The sequence below is a fragment of the Gymnoscopelus braueri genome, assembly GCF_963280865.1.
Source record: "Gymnoscopelus braueri genome assembly, chromosome: 14".
Classification (NCBI taxonomy): Eukaryota; Metazoa; Chordata; class Actinopteri; order Myctophiformes; family Myctophidae; genus Gymnoscopelus; species Gymnoscopelus braueri.
The window spans coordinates 820,001-845,000 of record NC_137619.1 but is presented as its reverse complement, the minus strand read 5'-3'; the positions used below and the strand labels follow the sequence as shown (position 1 = coordinate 845,000).

The window sequence follows — 25,000 nt, the reverse complement described above, 5'->3', positions numbered from 1 at the left end:
CAATGTGTCTTTTGAATGGTGGTGGACAGTAACTAAGTACATTTATTTAATATTAGTATTTAGTATTTGTACTGTATAGTTTTGTGTTAGCGAAAGCTTAGCAGTAGCCTTCAAGCATTTCCCCAAAAACCCTGAGGTTTCACACAGTCCACAGAAATGGAATCTTCAAAGTCATTCTCAGGCCACAGTGCCCCCTGGTGGTGGTATTGTGTACCTGCTGTCCCCAGGGTGCTGTTGACCTCGCCCGGCATGGTGTGGGAATTGTTCTTCAGCTTCACTGAGCAGCCGAAGTCGCCCAGTTTGATCAGACCCGACGACGTCAGGAAGATGTTGGCTCCTGTTGACATGAAAACACATGAAAACATTATTTGACATCAAAACAAACCCCACTTCACACCAGAGAGGTTGGCAATGGTATACTGAATGTATGTTATTGAGGAATAAAACACAACTAACACGTTGCAGTTGAACTCTCAAACTGACTGAAGTGAATGTGAACGGAACACTGGTGGACTGACTCCAATATTAAAGGGATAGTTCACCCCCAAAATGACTTTTTTTTCCAATGGATTAGTCACCCCATGGAGACTTGAATTCATGAATATTTTTCTGTTTTTGTCTCATTCCTAAGACAATAATTTGATGACCGGCAGCGGTCCCGGTAGGAGGGAGAGAGAGAGAGAGAGAGAGAGAGAGAGAGAGAGAGGTACAGACCTTTGATATCGCGGTGGACGATGCCGTGCTCATGGAGGACGTTGATGGCCGTAGTGATCTGTTTGCTGTACAGCCTGATGACGTGCTCCTGCAGGCCCAGACGGGACACCTCCTCCAGGGTGCCCTCGTCACAGTACTCCATGAAGATGTACATCTCCTCCTACGGGCGGGGCAGGGACCCAGAGACAGAGAAAGGAAAGTCAGAACGACGCCAAAATATAACAACGTTGTCATATTCTGATGCAAAGACACTTGATCTGAGGGGAAACGTGCGGCTCGTACCCGATGGAGCTCAACGCCAAAGTATCGGACCAGGTTTGGGTGTTTGATTCCTTCAAATATCTTCAGTTCATCCGCCGTCTCCTTGATTGTTTTGTGGTCGTTGGGCTGGAATCGGATCTGTTGGGAAGCAGCAAGACAACGTTATGTATTGTATTTATGCAAGAAAAACTAAATACAGAAACGGTATCTGCCGTTTCTTTTGACATCTATATTCATTTTATTTCAAACGTACCTCTTTCATGGCCAGCAGCTCTCCAGAGTCCACGTTGATACAGGTGTAGACCTTCCCATACTGGCCCTCGCCTGTTTCCATGAAGAGAACACGTTCATAGATTGCACCATTATGATGGAAATAAGAACCAGGGTTCCCACACATTTTTACCAATGAATTTCCAAAACATTTCCAGAATATTTAACCCAATTTCCAGGCCTATATAACAATCATTCAGCGCAATAATGAGTCTCTTACTCTTATGTGCAAAGACAGGCAGTGTAGCAAAAATAAAGCATAGAATATAGAATTCCATTCCAATATCGTGCCAAATTTATACTGTATAAATATATATTGTAGCGACCTGGCAAAAGACCCGGCCGTAACTTGCTCCTCTAAGTGAGCTCTCTTGGCGTTGCCTGTCGGTCTGCCGGGCAGGAGGCCGAGGTTCAAGTCCAGCTCGGTGTGTGAAACGTTACAATATTTATAAATGGTTTACATTAGGCTGCAATCACGCAGCCCGTTCGGGAAAAAACATGTTATACATGTTTTGGAAAATGATTTTTATCAACTAAATCAATAGTCGAAACAATGCATATCAGAATATTGTAACAGGACCCTAGATAAAGTCCAAACCTTTTCCAGGACTGGAAAAGGTTTTATTTCATGACTGTGTGGACCCTGAAGAACACATTCTACTGGGTTAAGGTGAAGCGTACCTATCTTGTTGCCCCTCTGGGTTAAGGGTTAAGGGTTAAGGTGAAGCGTACCTATCTTGTTGCCCCTCTGGGTTAGGGTTAAGGTTAAGGTGAAGCGTACCTATCTTGTTGCCCCTCTGCCACTTGAAGGTGACCTTCCGGAGGCCCACATGCATGACGTTGTCGTAGGACTTGGGCGTGTGGCACACCTGGCCGATGATGTTCCTCTGCTTCATGACGGCGTAGCGCTTCTCCTCGAAGGAGCGGATGGATCGACGGACGGCCTCCATGGGGCTCTGACGGGCCGCCGTGTCTGAGGAGGTTCAGGGAGAGAGGAGAGGATGGGGGTTCTAGAGATCAGTGAGGTTCTAGAGATCAGTGAGGTTCTAGAGATCAGTGAGGTTCTAGAGATCAGTGAGGTTCTAGAGATCAGTGGGGTTCTAGAGATCAGTGGGGTTCTAGAGATCAGTGGGGTTCTAGAGATCAGTGGGGTTCAGAGATCAGTGGGGTTCTAGAGATCAGTGGGGTTCTAGAGATCAGTGAGGTTCTAGAGATCAGTGGGGTTCTAGAGATCAGTGAGGTTCTAGAGATCAGTGGGGTTCTAGAGATCAGTGGGGTTCTAGAGATCAGTGGGGTTCTAGAGATCAGTGGGGTTCTAGAGATCAGTGGGGTTCTAGAGATCAGTGGGGTTCTAGAGATCAGTGGGGTTCTAGAGATCAGTGGGGTTCTAGAGATCAGTGGGGTTCTAGAGATCAGTGAGGTTCTAGAGATCAGTGGGGTTCTAGAGATCAGTGAGGTTCTAGAGATCAGTGGGGTTCTAGAGATCAGTGGGGTTCTAGAGATCAGTGGGGTTCTAGAGATCAGTGGGGTTCTAGAGATCAGTGGGGTTCTAGAGATCAGTGAGGTTCTAGAGATCAGTGGGGTTCTAGAGATCAGTGGGGTTCTCAGACTTTTTCCCTGTCCGCGGACGGCCCCCATCTGAACATGTTTTGTGCCCAGGGACCCCCAGGGACCCCCAGAAGAGAAGATTTGTGTTAACCCATTAAGACCTGAGGCCCATTCTACAAATGCCTTCTAAATCAGCAGTTCTCATAATCTTTCAAAAATGTTCAAAAATAGCAGATGTACAAGCTCACAGCGCGGCACCAAGTGATGCGCTGTGAGCTTGTACATCTGATATTTTTGAATAGCCAACTCTAGATATAGAACCAATGCTATGGATGGCTTTAAACAGGCTGTTGTTGCTAGGAGACGTGCGATAAGCCTGGTTTCCATTCAAGAGGGTTTATTAGTCACTTCACTCTGAACTCTCTGCTAGCGTGTCTGATAACACCTATAGGTCACAACAGGTCTAAAGGGCTTTAAGGCTAAATGTATGCATTGTTCACCAGCCTTTCCACCTCGGAGGAAAGCATGGTGTTTGTTCTAAAACTAGCTGTGATCCTGTTTAGAAAAAAGAAAGAAAATAATGGTGGTTCTGGTGGTTCTGGTGGTGGTCGCATTGTTTTTGTTCCCCACATAATGCCAATCAATTAGTTTAGTTAGAATTCTTACTCCAAAGCTGGGAAATCTCTGGATCAGAGCCTGGAACTCTCTGCTTTGCACATTTGTTAATGCAATGCTGTACTTATATTTTTTTTTTACTTTTTTGCTTATTTTTTGTATAATGTCACATTATGCATTTTATCATGTTTTGATCTGGTATGGAGTGAATCTTTTATGGACCCCAGGAAGATTAGCTGTTGGCCTAATGGGGATCCATTTAATAAAACACATAAGCATGTTGCAGACTGCCAACAAAAGACAATAAGGGTAAAACCTTTTAGCAGCCAGGGGGAGTGTAGTGTACGGAATATGAATGGAGAGTAATTTAGCAATCTGATACATGCAATATGCAGTAAAAAGTGTATACATGGACCATGTGTGCAGGGGGTAGGCATCCTGAAAACAATGAGTTGTCAATATGGTATATAAAATAATGGATGAATAACAATCTTGTGGACATTGTGTCAAGCTGGGCAAAACAGAGCCGGTTGAGTGTCTAAACGGAAGGAAATGACGTTGACGCTTCACAAATCTTTTGTATACATTCTCCGTGAATGAAACGAGTGTTGTGATTGGTCGAAAAATACTGTTTTCAGGGGAAATACGTTGGCTAACCTTCTGTAGACTAGCTAGCTGTGATGTCACAGCTGTCTCTGGTTCCCAGGGCAACCAATACAAGTCACATGTTCACAAAGATTGGAAGGCAGGGCTGTGTTTCCACATGAACCCCAACAACGTCCCTAATCTGGGGCCAACATTCGGCATTAAAATAGTCAATCTGCAATCTCACAACGTGTCGCAACGTGACACGTTGTGAGCTTGTAGATCCGCTACATTGGGCAAAGAGAAGTGTGAACAGGGGGACCACAGTATAGAGAGACACTGAGAGACATATGTAGGGTTTAAATGGTGAATGGTAGAAGGTTGCTTATGCTGTGGTGTGACAGACAGTACGCCACCACAGTCCACATTCCTACCCTTTGATTGGCTGATGAAGGTACGGAGTTCCCAGCTTCGGCGGGCAGCACTGCTGGGGTCTGCTTTAGGATAGGATGGCTCTGAGGAGAGAAGACAACACAACCACAGTGTTACAGTGAGGTTACAGTGTAATATAATGATGTACATTATCTATAACACAACCACAGTGAATCTTCACTATATTATATATATATATATTTAAATTGTACACTTATTTCACCTATAATGACATGCCTAAAATAGGGACACATTTTTAATCAATTATTTTATCAGTTACTTTTTATAATCGATAGTTTAAAACAGTAAAGCATTGCTTGTTTCATAATTTAATTCCCTACCTAAAAGTATCAGATCCACAAGCTCCAAACGCTTGTCCATCTTCTACTTTAGCTATTTTTGAATCTTAGTAACAGTTTTGGATATATTAGGTTTCCACCCGACAGAGACTATACATAATATCGTCTAATAAAGCCCTAATGCATGTGGAATCAGCCCTAATGCATATGTAATGTAATGTAATGTAATGTAATGTAATGTAATGCATATGGAATGTAATGTAATGTAATGTAATGTAATGTAATGTAATGTAATGTAATGCATATGGAATGGAATGTAATGTAATGTAATGTAATGCATATGTAATGTAATGTAATGTAATGTAATGCATATGGAATCCCATCCACCAACCTTCTCTGTCCTCTGTGGGACTGGAGTGGCGACTCAGAGATTTGAACTGAAGCTCCGCCGCAACCGATGACAGGCGGTCGTTCTCGTGATAGCTGGACCCTCTGCGGGACAACGGTTACAATTTAACACCATGTTTCTTCAACCATAGAATATTATAAAGATGGTACTACATCTCCTGATCTGACATGTCTATGATTAAAAAGGTCTAACATAGCATTGGTGCTTAATACTCAGCTTGGTGGCAAGATCATTTTCATAGTTTCTGTCATTTGTTCATGTTTGAATATGTAATACATGTACTAAATTAAAAACAAATACTTTAACCTACAGGAAATCTATATCCGTTACTTTGAGATCTGTGAATAGCTCTCAGGATGTGCTTAAACATGTAATATATAATAATCTGTGAATAGCTCTCGGGATGTTCTTAAACATGTAATATATAATAATCTGTGAACAACTCTCGGGATGTGCTTGAAAATGTCGGACAGACAGGAAGCAAGTTGCTGATGACACTAGCAATTAGGGTTTAAGATAGGTCACAGCAAAATCACATTTAACCAAAGCAAGGAAGGAAGTAAGGAAGAGGCCCAATTTCTCTCCAACATGGCCGCTGTGCATAGAGCCTATTGGCATGCATCATTGAAAGTTCAAACACAGCTGACAGACAGATGTTAGATTTTTAGAGAGCGTGTTATCTCAAAAGCACAGACATGATCTAATAGCAGTGAATCAATAGCATAAAAGCAGATCTGATTGGTTAATGGCACTAGACTTGCAGGATACCATACAGAGCTCACTCTTTCAACGAGGTAGTGTGTGTTTATCAGTCAGATTCTATCTTTGACTCGTAAGGATACAGTTGAATTAAGCCTACTTAAGGTTGGGTGATAATCTTTCAGCAATAATGGCCTTATTCCTATAGGGCTTATACACATCAAACCTGCTCACATTAAAACAATTAAGGCCTATATACTTCATTGTAAGGGAAAATAGCCAATAAAGGAGCTCACAACGTGCCATGATACATTGTGAGTTGATCTGTTATTTTTGCCATTTAGAAAATAATTGAAACGTCTAATTTAGCCAAAATAGGGACGCCATGGTTAATGTGGTTAACCTGTTTCTAGATTTAGCTCTCAACCAAATGTGAGGGGGGGGGGGGGGGGGGGGAAACAGCTTTTCCTGTATTTCTGATGTTGTCCAAAGCTCACATCGAGCCTTTCAGATTGAGTGACAAGAGGGTCAAGCTTTTGATCTGCGTAGCTGGGACTCTGTGCTGATAATAAGCTGCTGCCAGGTGACTCAGGGTGGGGGGGTGGTCTATACCAGGTGACTCAGGGTGGGGGGGTGGTCTATACCAGGTGACTCAGGGTGGGGGCGTGGTCTATACCAGGTGACTCAGGGTGGGGGGGTGGTCTATACCAGGTGACTCAGGGTGGGGGGGTGGTCTATACCAGGTGACTCAGGGTGGGGGGGTGAGGTGGGGTCTTGGGGGCAAAGCTAACCTGACATCATTGCTGCCGGGTACTTTGGTGTGGTGGCCATGTTCCCCCCCCGGGCCCTGAGGGACGGGGCGGGGGCCATTGGGGAACAGCTGGGTCCGAAGGTCACAGGGGAGACTTCGAGAGCTGTGGTGAAAAAAACAAAACTTGGAGGAACTCTGCCTTGGGGAGACGAGGGTCGCCGCACGCACGTACGCACGAGCATGTGGTGTGTGTGTGTGTGTGTGTGTGTGTGTGTGAACTTGCAATTAAACGTATATATTATTTCTCACACTCATACAGAGACAGAGCAAGAGAAAGAAACGTTATGAATTCAGATTAACACACAAAGCTCACCAGCCCATAGATACAGTTAATTAAAAGTGGAGGCAATAAGCCATGCAAGAAAAGACGTATGCACACAGAAACATTGTGCTCCTCCTACCTAGACGTATGCACACAGAAACATTGTGCTCCTCCTACCTAGACGTATGCACACAGAAACATTGTGCTCCTCCTACCTAGACGTATGCACACAGAAACATTGTGCTCCTCCTACCTAGACGTATGCACACAGAAACATGGTGGTAGTCCTACCTGAAGCCTTCAGCATTGGGGATAAATAAAGCGGGATTTGGAGGGTCACTGTGGCAGCGGGGGACCTTGACGGGTCGAGGACTATTCCTGGGGGCTGAAAGAGAATAAACGTGTCACCAGGACATCATAAAGGGATAGTTCACCCAAAAATGACTTTTTTTCTATGGATTAGTCACCCCATGGAGACTTGAATTCATGGATATTTATTAGTTTTTGTCTCATTCCTAAGACAATAATTTGATTGTCTTAGGAATGAGACAAAAACTCATTCATTCAAGTCTCCATGGGGTGACTAATCCATAGAAACTATCCCTTTAAGACCGATTCTACAAATGCCTTTTAAGTCAGTAGTTCTCACACTTTAAAGATTTTTCAAAAATAGCAGATATACAAGCTCAGAGCGTGTCACTTTGCACATCTGCAATTTTTGAATATCCAACACTAAAATCTAAAATGACACAGATGCTTTCCTGGTTTTAATGGGTTTTAAAGGGAAAACGCATTCTAAAACTCAACACCTATCTGTTTATATGGAAAAATTGTGTTGCCACGGCTTACACGACGTGCTTAAGTCATTTACTGAATAGTAAACGTACGCACCAAACAGCTGTCATGGAGAAAGCATGTCTTACCTATGTACAGACCAGTGACTGGGCTGTGAGGCTTGCCGATCACATGACCAATACACTCATTCATCAGGGCTTGTAAATTCTGCAGACAGAGAAAAACAGGTTCACCGTCAACCGCTGTGACACATCTGTGACATCTGTGACATTCCAAAGGATGAACTATTTTCTAGGTTGTATGGAATCATGAAGGGGACAAAACAATATATATATAAATATATATTTTACCAGAAAGTCATCCTCAGGCAACGCTGATATGAATCCAGGTTCGATGGCTTGAAGGAAATCAAAACCCTGAGTCGCCCACCTGTAGATGAACAGATGTTAGCAGAGACACAAATCTGATTGTGACAATACCTAGACCACTGTTCTCAATCTTTTTCGTGTCAAGGACCCCCAAAATGATATGTATTTGGCTGCTGACCCCCATCTGAAAATATTTTGTGCCAGGGACCCCCAGAAGAGAAGATTTGGGGTTAAAAATTCTAAATATCAACAATTTTTGATATTTTCAAAAATAGCAGATCTACAAGCTCACTAATATCTGCTATTTTTTAAGAGCCAACATATAAATGGATAAAGTGGTTAAGATGATTGCAATGCTACGTTAATTACTTTTGCTGGGGACCCCCGGACCCCACTTTGAGAACCAATGCCCTAGACCAGAGGATCCCAACCACCGGTCCATATATATGGACATATATGTAGAGACATATATGTTTTATATATTGAACATATTTGTTTATCATATATGTGACATATATGTTAATATATTTCCTTGCCGGACCGTGAAATTGACAGCCAGTCCATGGTATCAGAAAGGTTGTGAACCCCTGCCCTAGACCACTGGTTCTCAATGTGGGGATATTTAGGACTCAAATGGGTACTTTAGTTTCATTTGTACACTCTTTGTACCAAGCTTATGAATGGGGTTTGGTGGCCTGATACACAGAACTGGGGGTAGTATAGACATTAGACGGTCATAAAAACACAATACAGTGCCTCCGTGGTTGTTGACCTCTGTGAGGTATGGTCTTACCTGGGCCTGGTGCCCCGCCCACTCTCACACTTGGTCAGGACGTAGGTCATCCATTTACGGGCGAAGGCGATGTAGCGCTCCCCGATCCTCTGCCGGAACTCCCCTGACATGAGGCGCACCACCTCTTTATGGTACTGTGGTAAGATAAAAAAATAAAATTTAAAGTTAGAGCAAAGCAAGCCTGTTTCAATGTAGTCATTACTGATGATCAATGTAGTCAAATGAAGTGATAGAAATCCTTACTACACATTGCAATGACAAAGAAATCAGAGTGCCTACATGTACCAGCATGCATTGTGTACGTAAGGTTGTCATCAGCAGAAGTCTATTTACAGTCAGTGATAAAGCTGCAGACCACAGAAGGAACACAAAGGAAGTTTAATAAGTTATTTCCTTCATGTTCATTCTGCAGACACATCTTCTCTTCTGCCTCCCAGTGATGACAGGATGTCAGATATGAGTCAAATTAGTGAAGTGCTCCTTTAAGACAGCTGCAGTTGATTCATAATGCTGCTGCTCACTTACTATTACCAATAAAGTGGATCATATCACTCAGATCTTTACCCTGGCCAAAGAATTGCTTTCCAAATGCTCATGTTGGTTTATAAAGCATTGAATGGTTTTAGATCATCATGAACCATCCAGACAGGTTTCTGCTTTCTGTCCCCAGAGAGTCAGAACTAAACGCTGAGAATCACTGTTCAGTTTTCACTGAAAGTAGTTTCATTCAAACAGTGGCGGATGAATTAATGAATTAATACCTGGCAATGAATGTGTAAAGTCAGGCTTTGGACTCCACCACCTTTAACTGTTCTCACCTCAAAGGCAAAGTGGTAACCCTGTATCATGGCCTCTCTGTAGTACTGTAGTACTGCTGTAGTACTGCTGTAGTACTGTAGTACTGCTGTAGTACTGCTGTAGTACTGTAGTACTGCTGTAGTACTGTAGTACTGCTGTAGTACTGCTGTAGTACTGCTGTAGTACTGTAGTACTGTACCCTGTACTGTAGTACTGTTGTTCTCACCTCAAAGGCAAAGTTGTATCCCTGTATCATGGCCTCTCTGTAGTACTGTAGTACTGCTGTAGTACTGTAGTACTGCTGTAGTACTGCTGTAGTACTGTAGTACTGCTGTAGTACTGTACTGTACCCTGTACTGTAGTTCTCACCTCAAAGGCAAAGTTGTATCCCTGTATCATGGCCTCTCTGTAGTACTGTAGTACTGTACTGTAGTGTACCCTGTACTGTAGTTCTCACCTCAAAGGCAAAGTTGTATCCCTGTATCATGGCCTCTCTGTAGTACTGCTGCAGCGTGGCAGACTCAGTATCGTCCACCTCCACCTCAAACTCCTCTTTGAAGATGTTCTCCACCCGATCAATGGCCGTGTTGATCTTCATACAGAGCTGCAGGGCCTCGTTCTGTGGGAGGAGAGACGTGACAGAGACACTGAGTGACTTAAGCTCAATTCATACTCGGTGTCACTTGCTGAAAATATCCTCGTTATCTTGAAGATGTGCTATTTTCCAACAAGTGACACCCTCTTTTCTTTATGAATGGAGAACTGCTGTCCAAGGTCGAGAGGAAACGCATTCAGCGGGACAATAGACACGTGAAACCCCATATCTTACACCCACCGTGAAGATGTACATTACATGGTATTGCAGCACTCACTGCAACACAAGGTCATGGTTACATGCACACTAAGATAAGGTCATGGTTACATGCACACTAAGATAAGGTCATGGTTACATGCACACTAAGATAAGGTCATGGTTACATGCACACTAAGATAAGGTCATGGTTACATGCACACTAAGATAAGGTCATGGTTACATGCACACTAAGATAAGGTCATGGTTACATGCACACTAAGATAAGGTCATGGTTACATGCACACTAAGATAAGGTCATGTTACATGCACACTAAGATAAGGTCATGGTTACATGCACACTAAGATAAGGTCATGGTTACATGCACACTAAGATAAGGTCATGGTTACATGCACACTAAGATAAGGTCATGGTTACATGCACACTAAGATAAGGTCATGGTTACATGCACACTAAGATAAGGTCATGGTTACATGCACACTAAGATAAGGTCATGGTTACATGCACACTAAGATAAGGTCATGGTTACATGCACACTAAGATAAGGTCATGGTTACATGCACACTAAGATAAGGTCATGGTTACATGCACACTAAGATAAGGTCATGGTTACATGCACACTAAGATAAGGTCATGGTTACATGCACACTAAGATAAGGTCATGTTACATGCACACTAAGATAAGGTCATGTTACATGCACACTAAGATAAGGTCATGGTTACATGCACACTAAGATAAGGTCATGGTTACATGCACACTAAGATAAGGTCATGGTTACATGCACACTAAGATAAGGTCATGGTTACATGCACACTAAGAATGTGATTTTAATGTGATTAAAGACCTGAGGCCCATTCATTCTACAAATGCTCTAAAATCAGTAATTCTCACTCTTTCAAGATTTTTCAAAACATTTTCAAAAATAGCAGATTGTACAAGCTCACAGCGCTGCACGAAGTGACGCGCTGTGAGCTTGTATATCTGCTATTTTTTAATACCCAACCCAAAAATGTAAAATGACACAGATGCTTTCAAATCCAATTCAGCTCTTACGCTCACTGAGCCTAATTGGTTAAGATATGTGATGTTGGGCATATGAAATCCTTCATCACATTTCTCTCCGGTTTTGTTGAATGTTTACATGTATGAAATGACTAAGCTGGGTTCATTAGAACCGGTGAACAAGTTCACATTCTGTGGGAAACGCATGCCGCGCAAAGAAATAAAATAAAAAAAGAACAAAAAAAAACAAGCAGCAGGTTCAGTTCCGCTTCCGCTGAGCTAGTTATTTATCCATTATTTACATGAACACAGGAGTACTACGGAAACGCCTCTTTGAGCAGTGGCATGTAAATGGCTTAATTATTATTATTATTATTATTATTATTAACTATTGCCTTCATCATAGTATAGACAATAAATAATACATTAAAAGTAGGAATAATTTTTTTTTTTAAAAGATAGCACATCCAAAATGTCAAATCAATGGAGGACAAAGTATTCACATTTCCTAGCTATGAGCCTTCATCAGAGCAGCTCTCAGTGGAAATGTGAATACTTTGTCCTACATTGATTTGAAATGTTGGATGTGCTACCTTTTGGGGATTTTGTCAATTCCCACTTTTGATATATATACTGAATGTTGGGTCTAGCACTCCACTGACAATTGTCCATTGTTGATGCGCCACCTCTTTTTCTTATTTAATAAATAATACATATAATATGAAACAATAATAACAATGTGTGCAGTAGTCAAAGAAATGAAAGCTGCATGTCACATCATTTGAGATACATACTTGAGATACATATTTTGACAGTTGTAGCATAATGTCATTCTGAGTGACTGTTTGAAATTCAGGGGAAAAAAGCTTCAAGTGTAAATACTATGATGTTTTTTTTATTGTACATCTTATTAATCCCACCGGGGGAATTCAGTGTCTGCTTCACCCAGTTGATGTCTGTTCAGATTTTTATTCAAAAGACTGACTGAAACTAAATCAAAATTTGCTGTCAAAATCAACACTCCTTGGCAGGCGTACGCCAGCATTATGAGGTCTGTATTATCATACATACCTTGAGCTGTTCCAGCATTATGAGCATACATACAGGAGAGAGTAATGTAATGTAATGTAATGCATACCTTGAGCTGTTCCAGCATTATGAGCATACATACCAGCACTATGAGCAGACATACCAGCATTATGCGCATACACACCTTGAGCTGTTCCAGCATTATGAGCATACATACAGGAGAGAGTAATGTAATGTAATGTAATGTAATGTAATATAATGTAATGTAATGTAATGTAATGTAATGTAATGTAATGCACACCTTGAGCTGTTCCAGTGCGCTGGCGATGAGAGGCTGACTGGAGGTTTGCTCTCGGCTGAGAGTGAGCAGATCCTCCATAGACTGCTGGAAGGCCTTCCTCTGGGCCACCAGGTGAGCAGACTGCATGACGATCAGCAGCATGTTCTCCACCTGATGGAACATGGTATTATATATGTTATTATATATGTTATTATATATGTTATCATATATGCTGGAAGGCCTTCCTCTAGGGCCTAGAGTCTAGGCCACCAGGTGAGCAGACTGCATGACGATCAGCAGCATGTTCTCCACCTGATGGAACATGGTTGGTGGAATAAGACAAGCTTGAAGAACGTGATTTTGAAAACAAAATCCTAGTGTTCAACTGTTCATGTAACTGTGACCCAGGGCCTGAAATACATCAAATAAATCAAAATAAATGGGGCCAAATTCCTCCCTTATATGGATTTGGGGGGTAGGCCTACAACTACTTGTGAGCTGAACATCCATTTCAATAGTTCACCCAAAAATTATATCAATGATTTTTTTAGTTTTTGTCTCATTCCTAAGACAATAGTTTGATGACCAGCGGACCGGTAGGCAGCGGTTCCGGTAGGAGACACAAAGGAGACTCTTTGTGTCTCCTACCGGAACCGCTGCCGGACATCAAATTATTGGCTTCCATGTGGGTGACTAATCGATAGAAAAAATGTCATTTTGGGGGTGAACTATCCCTTTAAAGTTCAGGCCCTGTGATCTATGTGAGCTTCATAAGACAAAGTATAAGAGGGCAGACATTGTTAATCAGTCGAATTAAAACATTATGTCATTGACATAAAAAGATAATCAAACACGTTACTCAATTATTTAATGGTACAAAGTCATCAAAACAGACTAAGAGTCTCTAAGAAAATAATGGATGGTTGCAGGCAGCCCTAAAAAAGGTCATTTCCTCCCTCAGTCCTCACACACACCTTCATGGCCCTGAGCGTGTCCACCGTCTCCATCTGGGGGACCAGCTTGATGACCGGTCCGTCCCACTGGGCCCACTCAGAGACGGTGGGCGAGGCCCCGGCACCGTGCTTGCTCATGAGCAGGTAGGCCTCGTCCTCAGACATGTCGTCGGGGTCCTTGGAGCAGTCCTTCCCCGCCGCCGCGTTCAGCAGCTGGAGGATGAGGGGCCGCTGGTCCATCAGGCCACACGGCACGAAGATCTCCAGCTCCTCCAGGCCCGGGATTTGAACCTGGTCCACACAAAACAGATTAAAGCCACAGTGCATCATTTCACGTCCCGTCGTGTTAGAAACCGCTACAGGCGCCGAAATGACTAGTTCTGAGCTAATACAGAAAGACAGGCTGCATGTTGAGCTTCATGCATCAGTGTGGATTTCGTCGACCAAAACTATGAAATAAAAACAAATAAAAACTAGAAAATGTGACAGGAAGCCTGGCGGAGACTAATACATTTTAGTCGACTAAATCAACTGTAGATTTAGTCAACTAAAACTAAAACATTTCAGATTACTAAAATATGACTGAAACTAAATGGAATTGTATTAAAAAGACTGACTAAAACTAAATCAAAATGTGCTGTCAAAATCAACACTGCATGCAATACCACATCCACCAGTAGGTGTCCTACAGCCACCACAGCTGTGTTAGTGTTGCACATTCTGGCTCCATATGAAGTTTTTATTCATTTATTTATTGACGTTTCAGCCTGCTGGTGCTGGCCTTCATCAGAATGAAGTTATATTGTACTAGCATACACTACCTTAACCATACAGATTGGAGGAAATAAAATTGTATCCACACAAAACAATTTGGATTGCAGGTTTCTGAGGCATATGGTAAAGAAGTATTAGATGTATAGATGGTTTCTGAGGCATGGTAAAGATGTATGGAGGTTTCTGAGGCATGGTAAAGATGTATGGAGGGATCATGAAGAAGGTAAAGATGTATGGAGGGATCATGAAGAAGGTAAAGATGTATGGAGGGATCATGAAGGTTTCTGAGGCATGGTAAAGAAGTATGGAGGGATCATGAAGAAGGTAAAGATGTATGGAGGGATCATGAAGAAGGTAAAGATGTATGGAGGGATCATGAAGGTTTCTGAGGCATGGTAAAGAAGTATGGAGGGATCATGAAGAAGGTAAAGAAGTATGGAGGGATCATGAAGAAGGTAAAGATGTATGGAGGGATCATGAAGAAGGTAAAGATGTATGGAGGGATCATGAAGAAGGTAAAGATGTATGGAGGGATCATGAAGAAGGTAAAGATGTATGGAGGGATCATGAAGAACATGGAGGGATGATGAAGAACAGAAAATGTCACAGAAGAGGGAAAGCGAATCATTTATTCACCTTGACGTAGCTTCTCTCCTTCAGCGCCTCCAGCAGACTGGGGACCCCGCTGGTTATGTTGAAATCTGCAGCGATCTCCAAGTCCTGTAGGTGACAAAGGAAAGATGCTGTCACACACACACACACAGGCGACGCGTTTTGAGCTTGTAGATCTGCCATTTTCAATAGGTGAACCAGGTTGAAAGCAGTTAAACTACTGCCGTTTCTCACCTTGCGAAGCATTTTAGCGAAGCCCAGAGCCTTGGACGCTCGCTCCCTGGCTTCGTGGAAAAGCTCCTTAAGCGAGCGGCTTGTCTCGATAACAGACCGCCTAGAAAAGAAGGATAAAATATATGTTTTAAAACATCTCTGCAGAACAGAGAAATGAATCATTGGCTCTAACAGTAAAACCTCTATGACTGTTACCTTATCTCATCTGAAGCTGTGCTGTCATCTGCACTTTCCCAGAACTCATCGTCGCTCTTCTGCAGGCCTGCGTCCAGGAAGTCTCCGGTGGATTTGAGGAGCATCCCAGCAATGTCACTGTGTTGGGGATCAGGAAATATAGTTATTAATACATTTAAACATACACGCATGTAACGGTATGGCATGGACAAAAAATAAATGCCTTTAAAAAGCTGCACTCCTTAAGATTTAGGTCCTACCCGGGATTCGAACCTGCGTCTCCCGTGCAAGTAGTGCTGCACGATTAATCGAAAAAAGATCGTGATCTCGATTCAGCGATCTCGATTTTAAATTATGACGAATTTTTTTTTTATTGCTTAATATTTTTATATTTACAAGAGAATTGTGTGAGAATCGTGATCTCAATTCTTATGGAGGAAAATCGTGATTCACATTTGAGCAAGAATCGTGCAGCACTACGTGCAAGGGCTGGCATTTCTACTGCTGAACCCCATCTCAAAAACTACATATTTTGAGATGGGGGTCGGTGGCCAAATGCAGATCATTTTGGGTGTCGTTGACATGAAAAGGTTTGAGAACCACTGATACAGAAACATAGGTTTTTCTGGAAACTGTTAGGATATAGAAGACATTTTGTAGAATCAGAACCTCAGGCCTTAATGGGTTAAGAGGTTAATAAGAAATGTTGCCACTGACCAGAAGAGCTTCCCAGACTGGGCCTCTCCTCCTCTGATGTACGGGGTGATGACTTTAGTGAAGTTCCACTCCTCTTCTAAGAGGTTCTTCAGGCTGTGTGAGGCCTGAGGCAGCTGCTGCAGCATCCGGATCCAACTGTGCATGTATTCAAAATACACCTGGAGCAGAACATTTAAAACATAGGTTACATATATATATACATAGATATGTATTCAAAATACACCTGGAGCAGAACATTTAAAACATAGTTACAGATAGTTACAGGCTGTTTCACAAATGGCGTTAATTTAAGTAGATGATAAAATAATTGTACTATTTAACTCATTCACTGCCTAGAACGACTAAAACGACTTTTGTCCTTTAAGCCCCCACTGCCAAGAACGACTAAAACGACTTTTAATTAAAAAAATTATTTATTTATTTAATTTTTAACCTAAAGACCAAGGAGATATGATTTGTTGAAGATCTAGACTCCAATCCACTTCCTTGTTAACTTAAAACTTAAACATTTTGTATCTTGGCTCCTGAGTACTTTCTTTTTCTATGAAAAATCTCTGGCAGTTTGTCAAACGCAAAAATAAAAAAGTTCTGGCAGTGAATGAGTTAATTTCATGTGTTCGCACACATTTTTACCAATGAATTTCCCAAACTTTTCCAAAATATTTAACCCGATTTCCAGGCCTATGTAGCAATCATTCAGCGCAATATTTTATTTTCTCAAAAGAGTTCAATTAATTGAAAAGTTATACATTTGATCGGGTTAATTCTTAACAGCAATTCATGGATAGTCGATGAATGTTTAATTCCCATCACTATTTGTTGTGTCACTTGATTCATACGCGAGTGAGGACGCCACGTGACAAAAGAACAAATCTGAGCTTGTAGGTCTGCTCTTTTTTTCCACATGACATGAGGTATACATTAGGCTGCAATAACGCAGCCCGTTCGGCGCAAAACTGCTTTATATATTTCATGTAATTTTAGACATGTTTTGGAACATGTTTTTGATGAACAGAATCAATAGCCCAAAACAATGCATAGCCAAATCTTTTTCCACAACACTTGATAAATTCCAAATCTTTTCCAGGACTGGAAAACTGTTTTTCTAATTTCAAAATATTTCCAGGAATTTCATGACCGTGGGAACCCTGAAATTATCATTTGGCTAAAGAGACATTTAACTACATCCCTATTATGGGCATTATGTCATAATAGGTGAACACATTCTACAAACATAGCCGATCTACAAGCTTTACAACGCATCGCTATGTGGTGCGTTGAGCTTGTATATCGGCTTAATTTAGCTATTTGACTAGTGCCACGGGCATAAAAAGGAACAAAGCTTGACTGGTGTATTCTCACCCCCAGCATCTTGTGGAGGTCAGGTTAGGGTTAGGTTAGGTTAGGTTAGGGGGTGTATAGGGTTAGGTTAGGGTTAGGTTAGGTTAGGGGGTGTATTCTCACCCCCAGCATCTTGTGGAGGTTAGGGTTAGGGTTAGGTTAGGTTAGGGTTAGGTTAGGGTTAGGTTAGGTTAGGGTTAGGGTTAGGTTAGGGTTAGGTTAGGGGGTGTATTCTCACCCCCAGCATCTTGTGGAGGTCAGGTTAGGGTTAGGGTAGGGTTAGGGTTAGGGTTAGGTTAGGGTTAGGTTAGGGGGTGTATTCTCACCCCCAGCATCTTGTGGAGGTCAGGTTAGGGTTAGGTTAGGGTTAGGTTAGGTTAGGGTTAGGTTAGGGTTAGGTTAGGGGGTGTATTCTCACCCCCAGCATCTTGTGGAGGTCAGGTTAGGGTTAAGTTAGGTTAGGGGGGTTAGGGTTAGGTTAGGTTAGGTTAGGTTAGGTTAGGTTAGGGGGTGTGTTCTCACCCCCAGCATCTTGTGGAGGTTAGGGTCAGGTTAGGTTAGGGTTAGGTTAGGTTAGGGTTAGGTTAGGTTAGGGTTAGGTTAGGTTAGGGTTAGGTTAGGGGGTGTATTCTCACCCCCAGCATCTTGTGGAGGTCTTCTTCAAAGTCGTCGATGTTGGCGTTGGTCTGCAGTCCCTGAGCGTCAGTGACCACGCCCCGCAGCATGAACTGATAGTACTGCTTCATCAGCACCCCGCCCTTCAGCACATCCTTACACTCACGCACCAACTACACACACACACACACACACACACACACACACACACGTAGATATTAGTACCGTAGGATGTGTACGTTGAGAAACACTGACATGGTCTCTGTCGGGTGGAAACCTCATATCTCCGCACATCAAAACTGTTACTTTTCAGGATAAAAAGAAGCTAAACTGACCTACAAGCTCAAAACGCCTCTTTCGATCATGCACATCTGCGATTTTTTCATACTTTTGTGTGACGCTATAGTATGATCAAGTAGGGCGTTAATATTTAGTTCTCAACCTTTTCAGGCCGTAACCCCCCAAAAATAAAATCATATTTGAACTGGGGACCCCCCATTTTGTTTGACTCCGTTCCACAGATAAAAATATTTTTTTTTCGCAACGTGAGGTGTTGTGAGCTTGTAGATCTGCTATCTTTTACAATTTTTGCCTCTTTCTTATATTATTTGACAATTTGGCCAATGTTGTATTATAGTATAATTTGTATTTGTATTGTATTAGTATAATTACTTTTGATGCAGTAATGGTCTTAGGTTATTCATTTTTTTAGTATTAAAAAGGTCTTAAAGGTCCTTAAATTGTCACTTCACTATGATGATTCAAGTTTCTTTATTAGGATAAACCCCTTGAGATGAGCCATCTCGTTTTAGAGGAGGTCCCAACATAAATACATGTCACAATCGTTACATGTACACAAAGTAGACAAAACAAATAACTAGACAAACGAAACAAAAACAGACACACAATAACATTATGAACCTTGACAAACATCACAGCCTTAAGATCATCTGAGGACCCTCCCAAAATCAAGTGGGGACCCCCCTGGGGGTCCCGGCCCACAGGTTGAGAACCACTGTACTAGGAGGAGTGTGTGTGTCAGTGTGTGACAGTGTGTCAGTGTGTGACAGTGTTTACCTGTTTGATGCTGAGCAGGGAGGGCTCTCCGGCGGGCCTCTGTTCCAGACGCAGCTTAAGGCACTCGTGGATGACGTTGAGCAGGACTCGGCACAGAACCAGGAAGGCCGGCCGGAAGGAGGGCAGGTCCAGGTCCAGCAGGTCGTCCCAGGAGACGGCGTCGGCGCCCAGCTCATCGGGGGGGTCGGGGGTCAGGCTGCAGGACACGTGGCGGGACAGCTCCGGCAGGTAGTCGCTGTACAGCATGGGGTCCTGGTAGTCTGAGAACTGCAGGGCCGAGAGACAGAGGGGTTAAACCAGTGGTTCTCAAAGGTTTTCATGTCAAGGACCACCCAAAAGGATATGTATTTGGCCGCGGACCCCCATCTGAATGCTATGAGCTTGTGGATCTGCTATTTTTGAATAGCTAAAGTATGAAATATGGTTAAAATGATGACTATATTAACTAAAATGTAGCTGGGGACCCCCTGGAATCCCCCAAGGACCCCTAGGGGTCCCCGAACCCCACTTTGAGAACCAATGGACTAAACCACTTGAACCCCTAAGCGTCTCTATTCTGGGGGGCGAACATTCTGCGAAAAGTACCCGATATAGAGTACTGAAGTCCTGACGTCACTCGTTCATCCCCTGGTTCTCTATGGAGAATAACATTGGGTCATCATAGAATCGTCTCATATAAGAATTGTGGTCCATAAATAAACAAACTGTCTCTGCGATATTGTCAGGGAGGAGGTTCTGTATCGTTTATGATAGTCAGTCACTCATATTTGATACAGTCTGTTTCTGGTGAAAATTTAACTAATTCGGCGGAAGTAACATTATCGTTTTCTCACCGTCAGTTGATGCTTCATATCCATAAGAGTCAACTCTATGGGGATTCAGAATGGGGGTGGAAAACCACGAACCAGGTAGACAAACCAAGGATGTGTAAATTACGTCAGACTTCGGTGCTCTATGCAAGCTCACAACCAGCTTGTGATGATTTATTGATACTAGATGTGAGAGCCGCGAACTTTCTGAGCTTTTGTCAATTATAGTAGTAAGATTATACGGAGAAGAGAAAAAAAATGATTTAAAAAAAAAACTTGCTTCTGGATTATTCGACTCACCTGCAGTTATTCATCCTAAATGTGGATTTCAATATATTGTGGGTTAATTGCCCGGCTGCCCTAAAGGCCAGGCAGTGACCAATGACCATGCTGCTGCATGCCACCATTCCTCCTGCCACACAGCATGAAGGTGATCATCCTGAATGGCTTTTTAATGGCTTTATTTAATTAACTTGCCCTGTGAGGGACACAAAAGGACCTTACAAACAGCACCCTGCTTTAAACACACTCATTAACTGAGCAGTGTCCTTTAACTTTAGTGGATGTTACTCTAATAGTTCTCTGGGTAGCAGCATACCTTCATTAACCCTTTAGGGTTTCAGTGCTCTTCAATGTGAAGTCAATGCTAAATGCCACTTAACTGTCACAAGTAAGAGAATGAATGTTATCTGGAAGAAAACACATGGATATTATCAATCAATTGAAAATGCTAAACTCTCAAGGCTTCTCCGGTCTATTGGAAATGACATCAGACAATATTATAATGTACTTCAACATACAAAAAGTGACTGATGTCAAGTTACATCCAGTATTATCACACATTATTAGAATGAAGTGAATATATTATACACTCATTAGCATCAGTCACACATGCTTTTTGTAATCCATGGTCAAACATACTGAGAGTGAATTAAGTGCATTTGGTGAAAACACTAAACATCATTATTTTGTCTTCATTCTTATTTCTAAGAGAGTCATGTTTCAGAATGTCAAGGAAACATGTTTGTATCATTTATATATTATATTTGTATAATTTATATATTATATTTGTATAATTTATATATTATATTTGTATAATTTATATATTATATTTGTATTATTTATGTATTATATTTGTATTATTATATATTATATTTGTATTATTTATATATTATATTTGTATTATTTATATATTATATTTGTATTATTATATATTATTTATATATTATATTTGTATAATTTATATATTATATTTGTATTATTTATATATTATATTTGTATTATTTATATATTATATTTGTATTATTTATATATTATATTTGTATAATTTATATATTATATTTGTATTATTTATATATTATATTTGTATTATTTATATATTATATTTGTATTATTATATATTATTTATATATTATATTTGTATAATTTATATATTATATTTGTATTATTTATAAATTATATTTGTATAATTTATATATTATATTTGTATAATTTATATATTATATTTGTATTATTTATATATTATATTTGTATTATTTATATATTATATTTGTATTATTATATATTATTTATATATTATATTTGTATAATTTATATATTATATTTGTATTATTTATATATTATATTTGTATAATTTATATATTATATTTGTATTATTTATATATTATATTTGTATAATTTATATATTATATTTGTATAATTTATATATTATATTTGTATTATTTATATATTATATTTGTATTATTTATATATTATATTTGTATTATTATATATTATTTATATATTATATTTGTATAATTTATATATTATATTTGTATTATTTATATATTATATTTGTATAATTTATATATTATATTTGTATTATTTATATATTATATTTGTATAATTTATATATTATATTTGTATAATTTATATATTATATTTGTATTATTTATATATTATATTTGTATAATTTATATATTATATTTGTATTATTTATAGATTATATTTGTATAATTTATATATTATATTTGTATAATTTATATATTATATTTGTATTATTTATATATTATATTTGTATAATTTATATATTATATTTGTATAATTTATATATTATATTTGTATTATTTATAGATTATATTTGTATAATTTATATATTATATTTGTATTATTTATATATTATATTTGTATAATTTATATATTATATTTGTATAATTTATATATTATATTTGTATTATTTATATATTATATTTGTATAATTTATATATTATATTTGTATAATTTATATATTATATTTGTATTATTTATATATTATATTTGTATTATTTATATATTATATTTGTATTATTTGAAGTGATCCGCTTAACCCATTAAGACTGGGAAAGCATCCGTGTCATTTTAGAGATTTCTTTGGGCTATTAAAAAAATAGCAGATCTACAAGCTCATAGCGCCGCACCAAGTGCTGCGCTATGAGCTTGTAGATCTGTTGTTTTTATCATGAAAATGTGTGCAAATCTTTGAATATCATATATATTTTTAAGTGAATATTTTTAAGTCAAATCTTTGCTTCTGGGGATTGTACAAATGTCTCTAAATCCATAGTTTAAAAATAACTAAACACTTACGTTGATAGAATATCAATGGTTCTCAAACTTTTTCTACAAATATTTTGTTCCAGGGAAGGACCCCCAGGAGCAAAGATTTGACTTAAAAAAAAGATCTATCTATCTATCTATCTATCTATATTCAAAGATTTGCACACATTTTCACAACAAAAATAGCAGATCTCCAAGCTCGTGAGCTTGGAGATCACGAGGTCACACCATGAATGTGGGAGCCTGGTTAATGATGTAACATGTGCTCAAAGGTTGGCCTGCTGAGTATTGTTGTTGTCAGGATGAAACCTTATGAAAAGTTACCCTTTAGTTTAAGAGCTCTTTATAATACTGACTATTGATTCATATAAAATAAAATAAATGGAGATACAAGGTTTCTGTCTGACAGCAACAATATATTCCTCAACTGTATAATGTGAGTGAATTATGTTCCTTAGTCCCTCTATAAATACATGATGTGTATTATGTATAATGTGAGTGTTATGTATGTATTATGGCCAATGTAAACAAAGAGAAGCATTCTCACCTCCTGTGCAGGAGTATGGCGGAGCAGTGCTGCCCTGGACCTCTGCAGAGGGCGGTCCATCAGTTTGTGCAGCCTGAGGATCAGCTTACGCAGTCCCATCTGTTTCAGAGCTTTGTCCACAAAGGGCCTGTAAATGGCCGTGGGGCACATGGTTCCCCCGCCCACGGAGACCTCCGTGCACCCGGCCACGGCGGTCGGGAGGAACTCGTCCTCCGACAGCAGCCGGGCGAACTTGGGCGTCAGACAGGGCGACAGCTCTCCCTCTCCCGAACGCAGTTCCTCCGCCAAGTCCCTGTCCTCGCCGTCGCTGTCGGCGGTGAAGGTGGCCGTCGAGTCGTTCTCCTCGTCCTCCTCGTCGCCGCCGTCCTCCTCGTTGCCGCGGGAGCAGCGCGGCGAGGGGATCTCGAAGACGGGCCAGCCGATGCGGGACAGGTCGTGCAGGCCCAGCACGGTGGCCATGACTCGCAGCTTCTGGTTGAGGTCCTGGGTGATGTTGAGCCACAGGCAGAGCGCCTGCACCCTGCCCTGGAAGTCCCGCGCCGCGTACTTCTCGTAGTCCTTCTGCAGCGCCTGCAGGGACGGGTACAGCGCCTCCACCGACTCCAGCAGCTCCATGACCCGCTTGACCTGCTCGAAGGCCAGCCGCTGGCGCAGCAGGTGGTCCCTGCAGCCCGTCCCGGAGCCCAGGGGCTCCGCCGCGTTCAGGGTGGCCGGCGTGCAGGCGCTGAAGCCCCAGGGGTCCACCCCACAGTGGTTGGTCTCTGCTACGGCGAGCTCCTCCTCCTCGACACACACCTGGTCCGGGGCTCGACTCGGCTCGGACCCCCCCGGACCCCCTAAGGCCGCCCTGCCGGGGCTCAGGCTGTCGTAGTTCACCTTGAAGTGCAGAACCTCGTTGATGATGTCGGGGATGGCCTGGCGGGCGGTGAAGAGGAACAGGTCCTGGTCGCCGGTGGAGCGCCGGGCGTGCCACGCCTGCAGCTCCAGCCAGATCACCTCGTTGTTGTGGCCGAACGAGGCCATGTTCTCCAGGCCGCGCTGCTCCTTCTCCTTCCTCTTGGAGGACATGGACGTGAGCTTGAGCAGCAGCCGGAGGGTCTCGAAGAACTTGAGGCGGTCGGCGGGGCAGTCGGTGCGCGAGGTCTGCCGGTGGGTCCTCGCCATGGGGTGGGGCATGGTGACGGGCAGCTTGCCGCTGCTGCAGCCCAAGCTCAGGTAATGCTTCCTGGGATCCATGTTGGACAGGGCACCGAAGGGGCTGGACTTGGAGAGTGGATCCAGCATAAAGGAGCCTTCGAAGGTCTTCTTGTGGTCTCTCTCGGTGGAGCGGAGGGCGGCCCGGTTCTTTTTGCCCTGCTTGTAGCTGTGGCTCGCTTCCTCTGGGACCTCTGGAGGCCTGGGACTCTCTCTCTGGACAGACTGGTTGTGATCCGCTGAAACACACACACATCCCACCTCAGTCAGTACGGTCATTGGAAAAAGACATGCACAGCTCTTTCAACATAGTAGTTCTTTGATCAAATGCATCAAATTGTACAACAACTGCAGCCACAAGGCAGACAATGTTTCCATGTCCTTCAGCGCTCCATTCTATGCACTGCAGAGACAGACCATCCAAAATGAGTTGGTGCAAAGTAGAAAGGTAACCTCCTCTTTTTAATGCATGTAGGTTTGTTTTCACTTGTTTGACCAGTCTAGAAACACAAGTCGTTTTTAAAATGTGAACAGGCGGACTCGCCTAACACGGACTCGCCAGTGACACTTTGTGATCTAGGCCCACTATCCACTGA

General features: G+C 41.4%; 1 protein-coding gene across 3 annotated transcripts in view; it reads right to left on the bottom strand.

The window, feature by feature from the left end:
* The window catches only part of map3k4 (mitogen-activated protein kinase kinase kinase 4), a 41,798-nt gene that overhangs the window by 6,005 nt on the left and 10,793 nt on the right, over positions 1–25,000 (bottom strand). For 2 of the 3 annotated variants that reach the window (XM_080448621.1, XM_080448622.1), the window contains exons 3-24: positions 23,211–24,643; positions 19,281–19,547; positions 18,224–18,376; positions 16,248–16,405; positions 15,552–15,668; positions 15,357–15,456; positions 15,147–15,230; positions 13,758–14,027; positions 12,805–12,954; positions 10,117–10,278; positions 8,862–8,995; positions 8,051–8,129; positions 7,829–7,907; positions 7,197–7,290; positions 6,624–6,746; positions 5,116–5,216; positions 4,428–4,508; positions 2,027–2,218; positions 1,229–1,299; positions 997–1,113; positions 715–874; positions 215–337 (exon numbers count right to left, since the gene is read on the bottom strand). In XM_080448621.1, coding sequence (XP_080304747.1) covers positions 215–337; positions 715–874; positions 997–1,113; positions 1,229–1,299; positions 2,027–2,218; positions 4,428–4,508; positions 5,116–5,216; positions 6,624–6,746; positions 7,197–7,290; positions 7,829–7,907; positions 8,051–8,129; positions 8,862–8,995; positions 10,117–10,278; positions 12,805–12,954; positions 13,758–14,027; positions 15,147–15,230; positions 15,357–15,456; positions 15,552–15,668; positions 16,248–16,405; positions 18,224–18,376; positions 19,281–19,547; positions 23,211–24,643 — 4,248 coding nt within the window. The remainder of the gene's footprint in view (positions 1–214; positions 338–714; positions 875–996; positions 1,114–1,228; positions 1,300–2,026; positions 2,219–4,427; positions 4,509–5,115; positions 5,217–6,623; positions 6,747–7,196; positions 7,291–7,828; positions 7,908–8,050; positions 8,130–8,861; positions 8,996–10,116; positions 10,279–12,804; positions 12,955–13,757; positions 14,028–15,146; positions 15,231–15,356; positions 15,457–15,551; positions 15,669–16,247; positions 16,406–18,223; positions 18,377–19,280; positions 19,548–23,210; positions 24,644–25,000) is intronic. The other variant, XM_080448623.1, reaches the window with a different exon arrangement.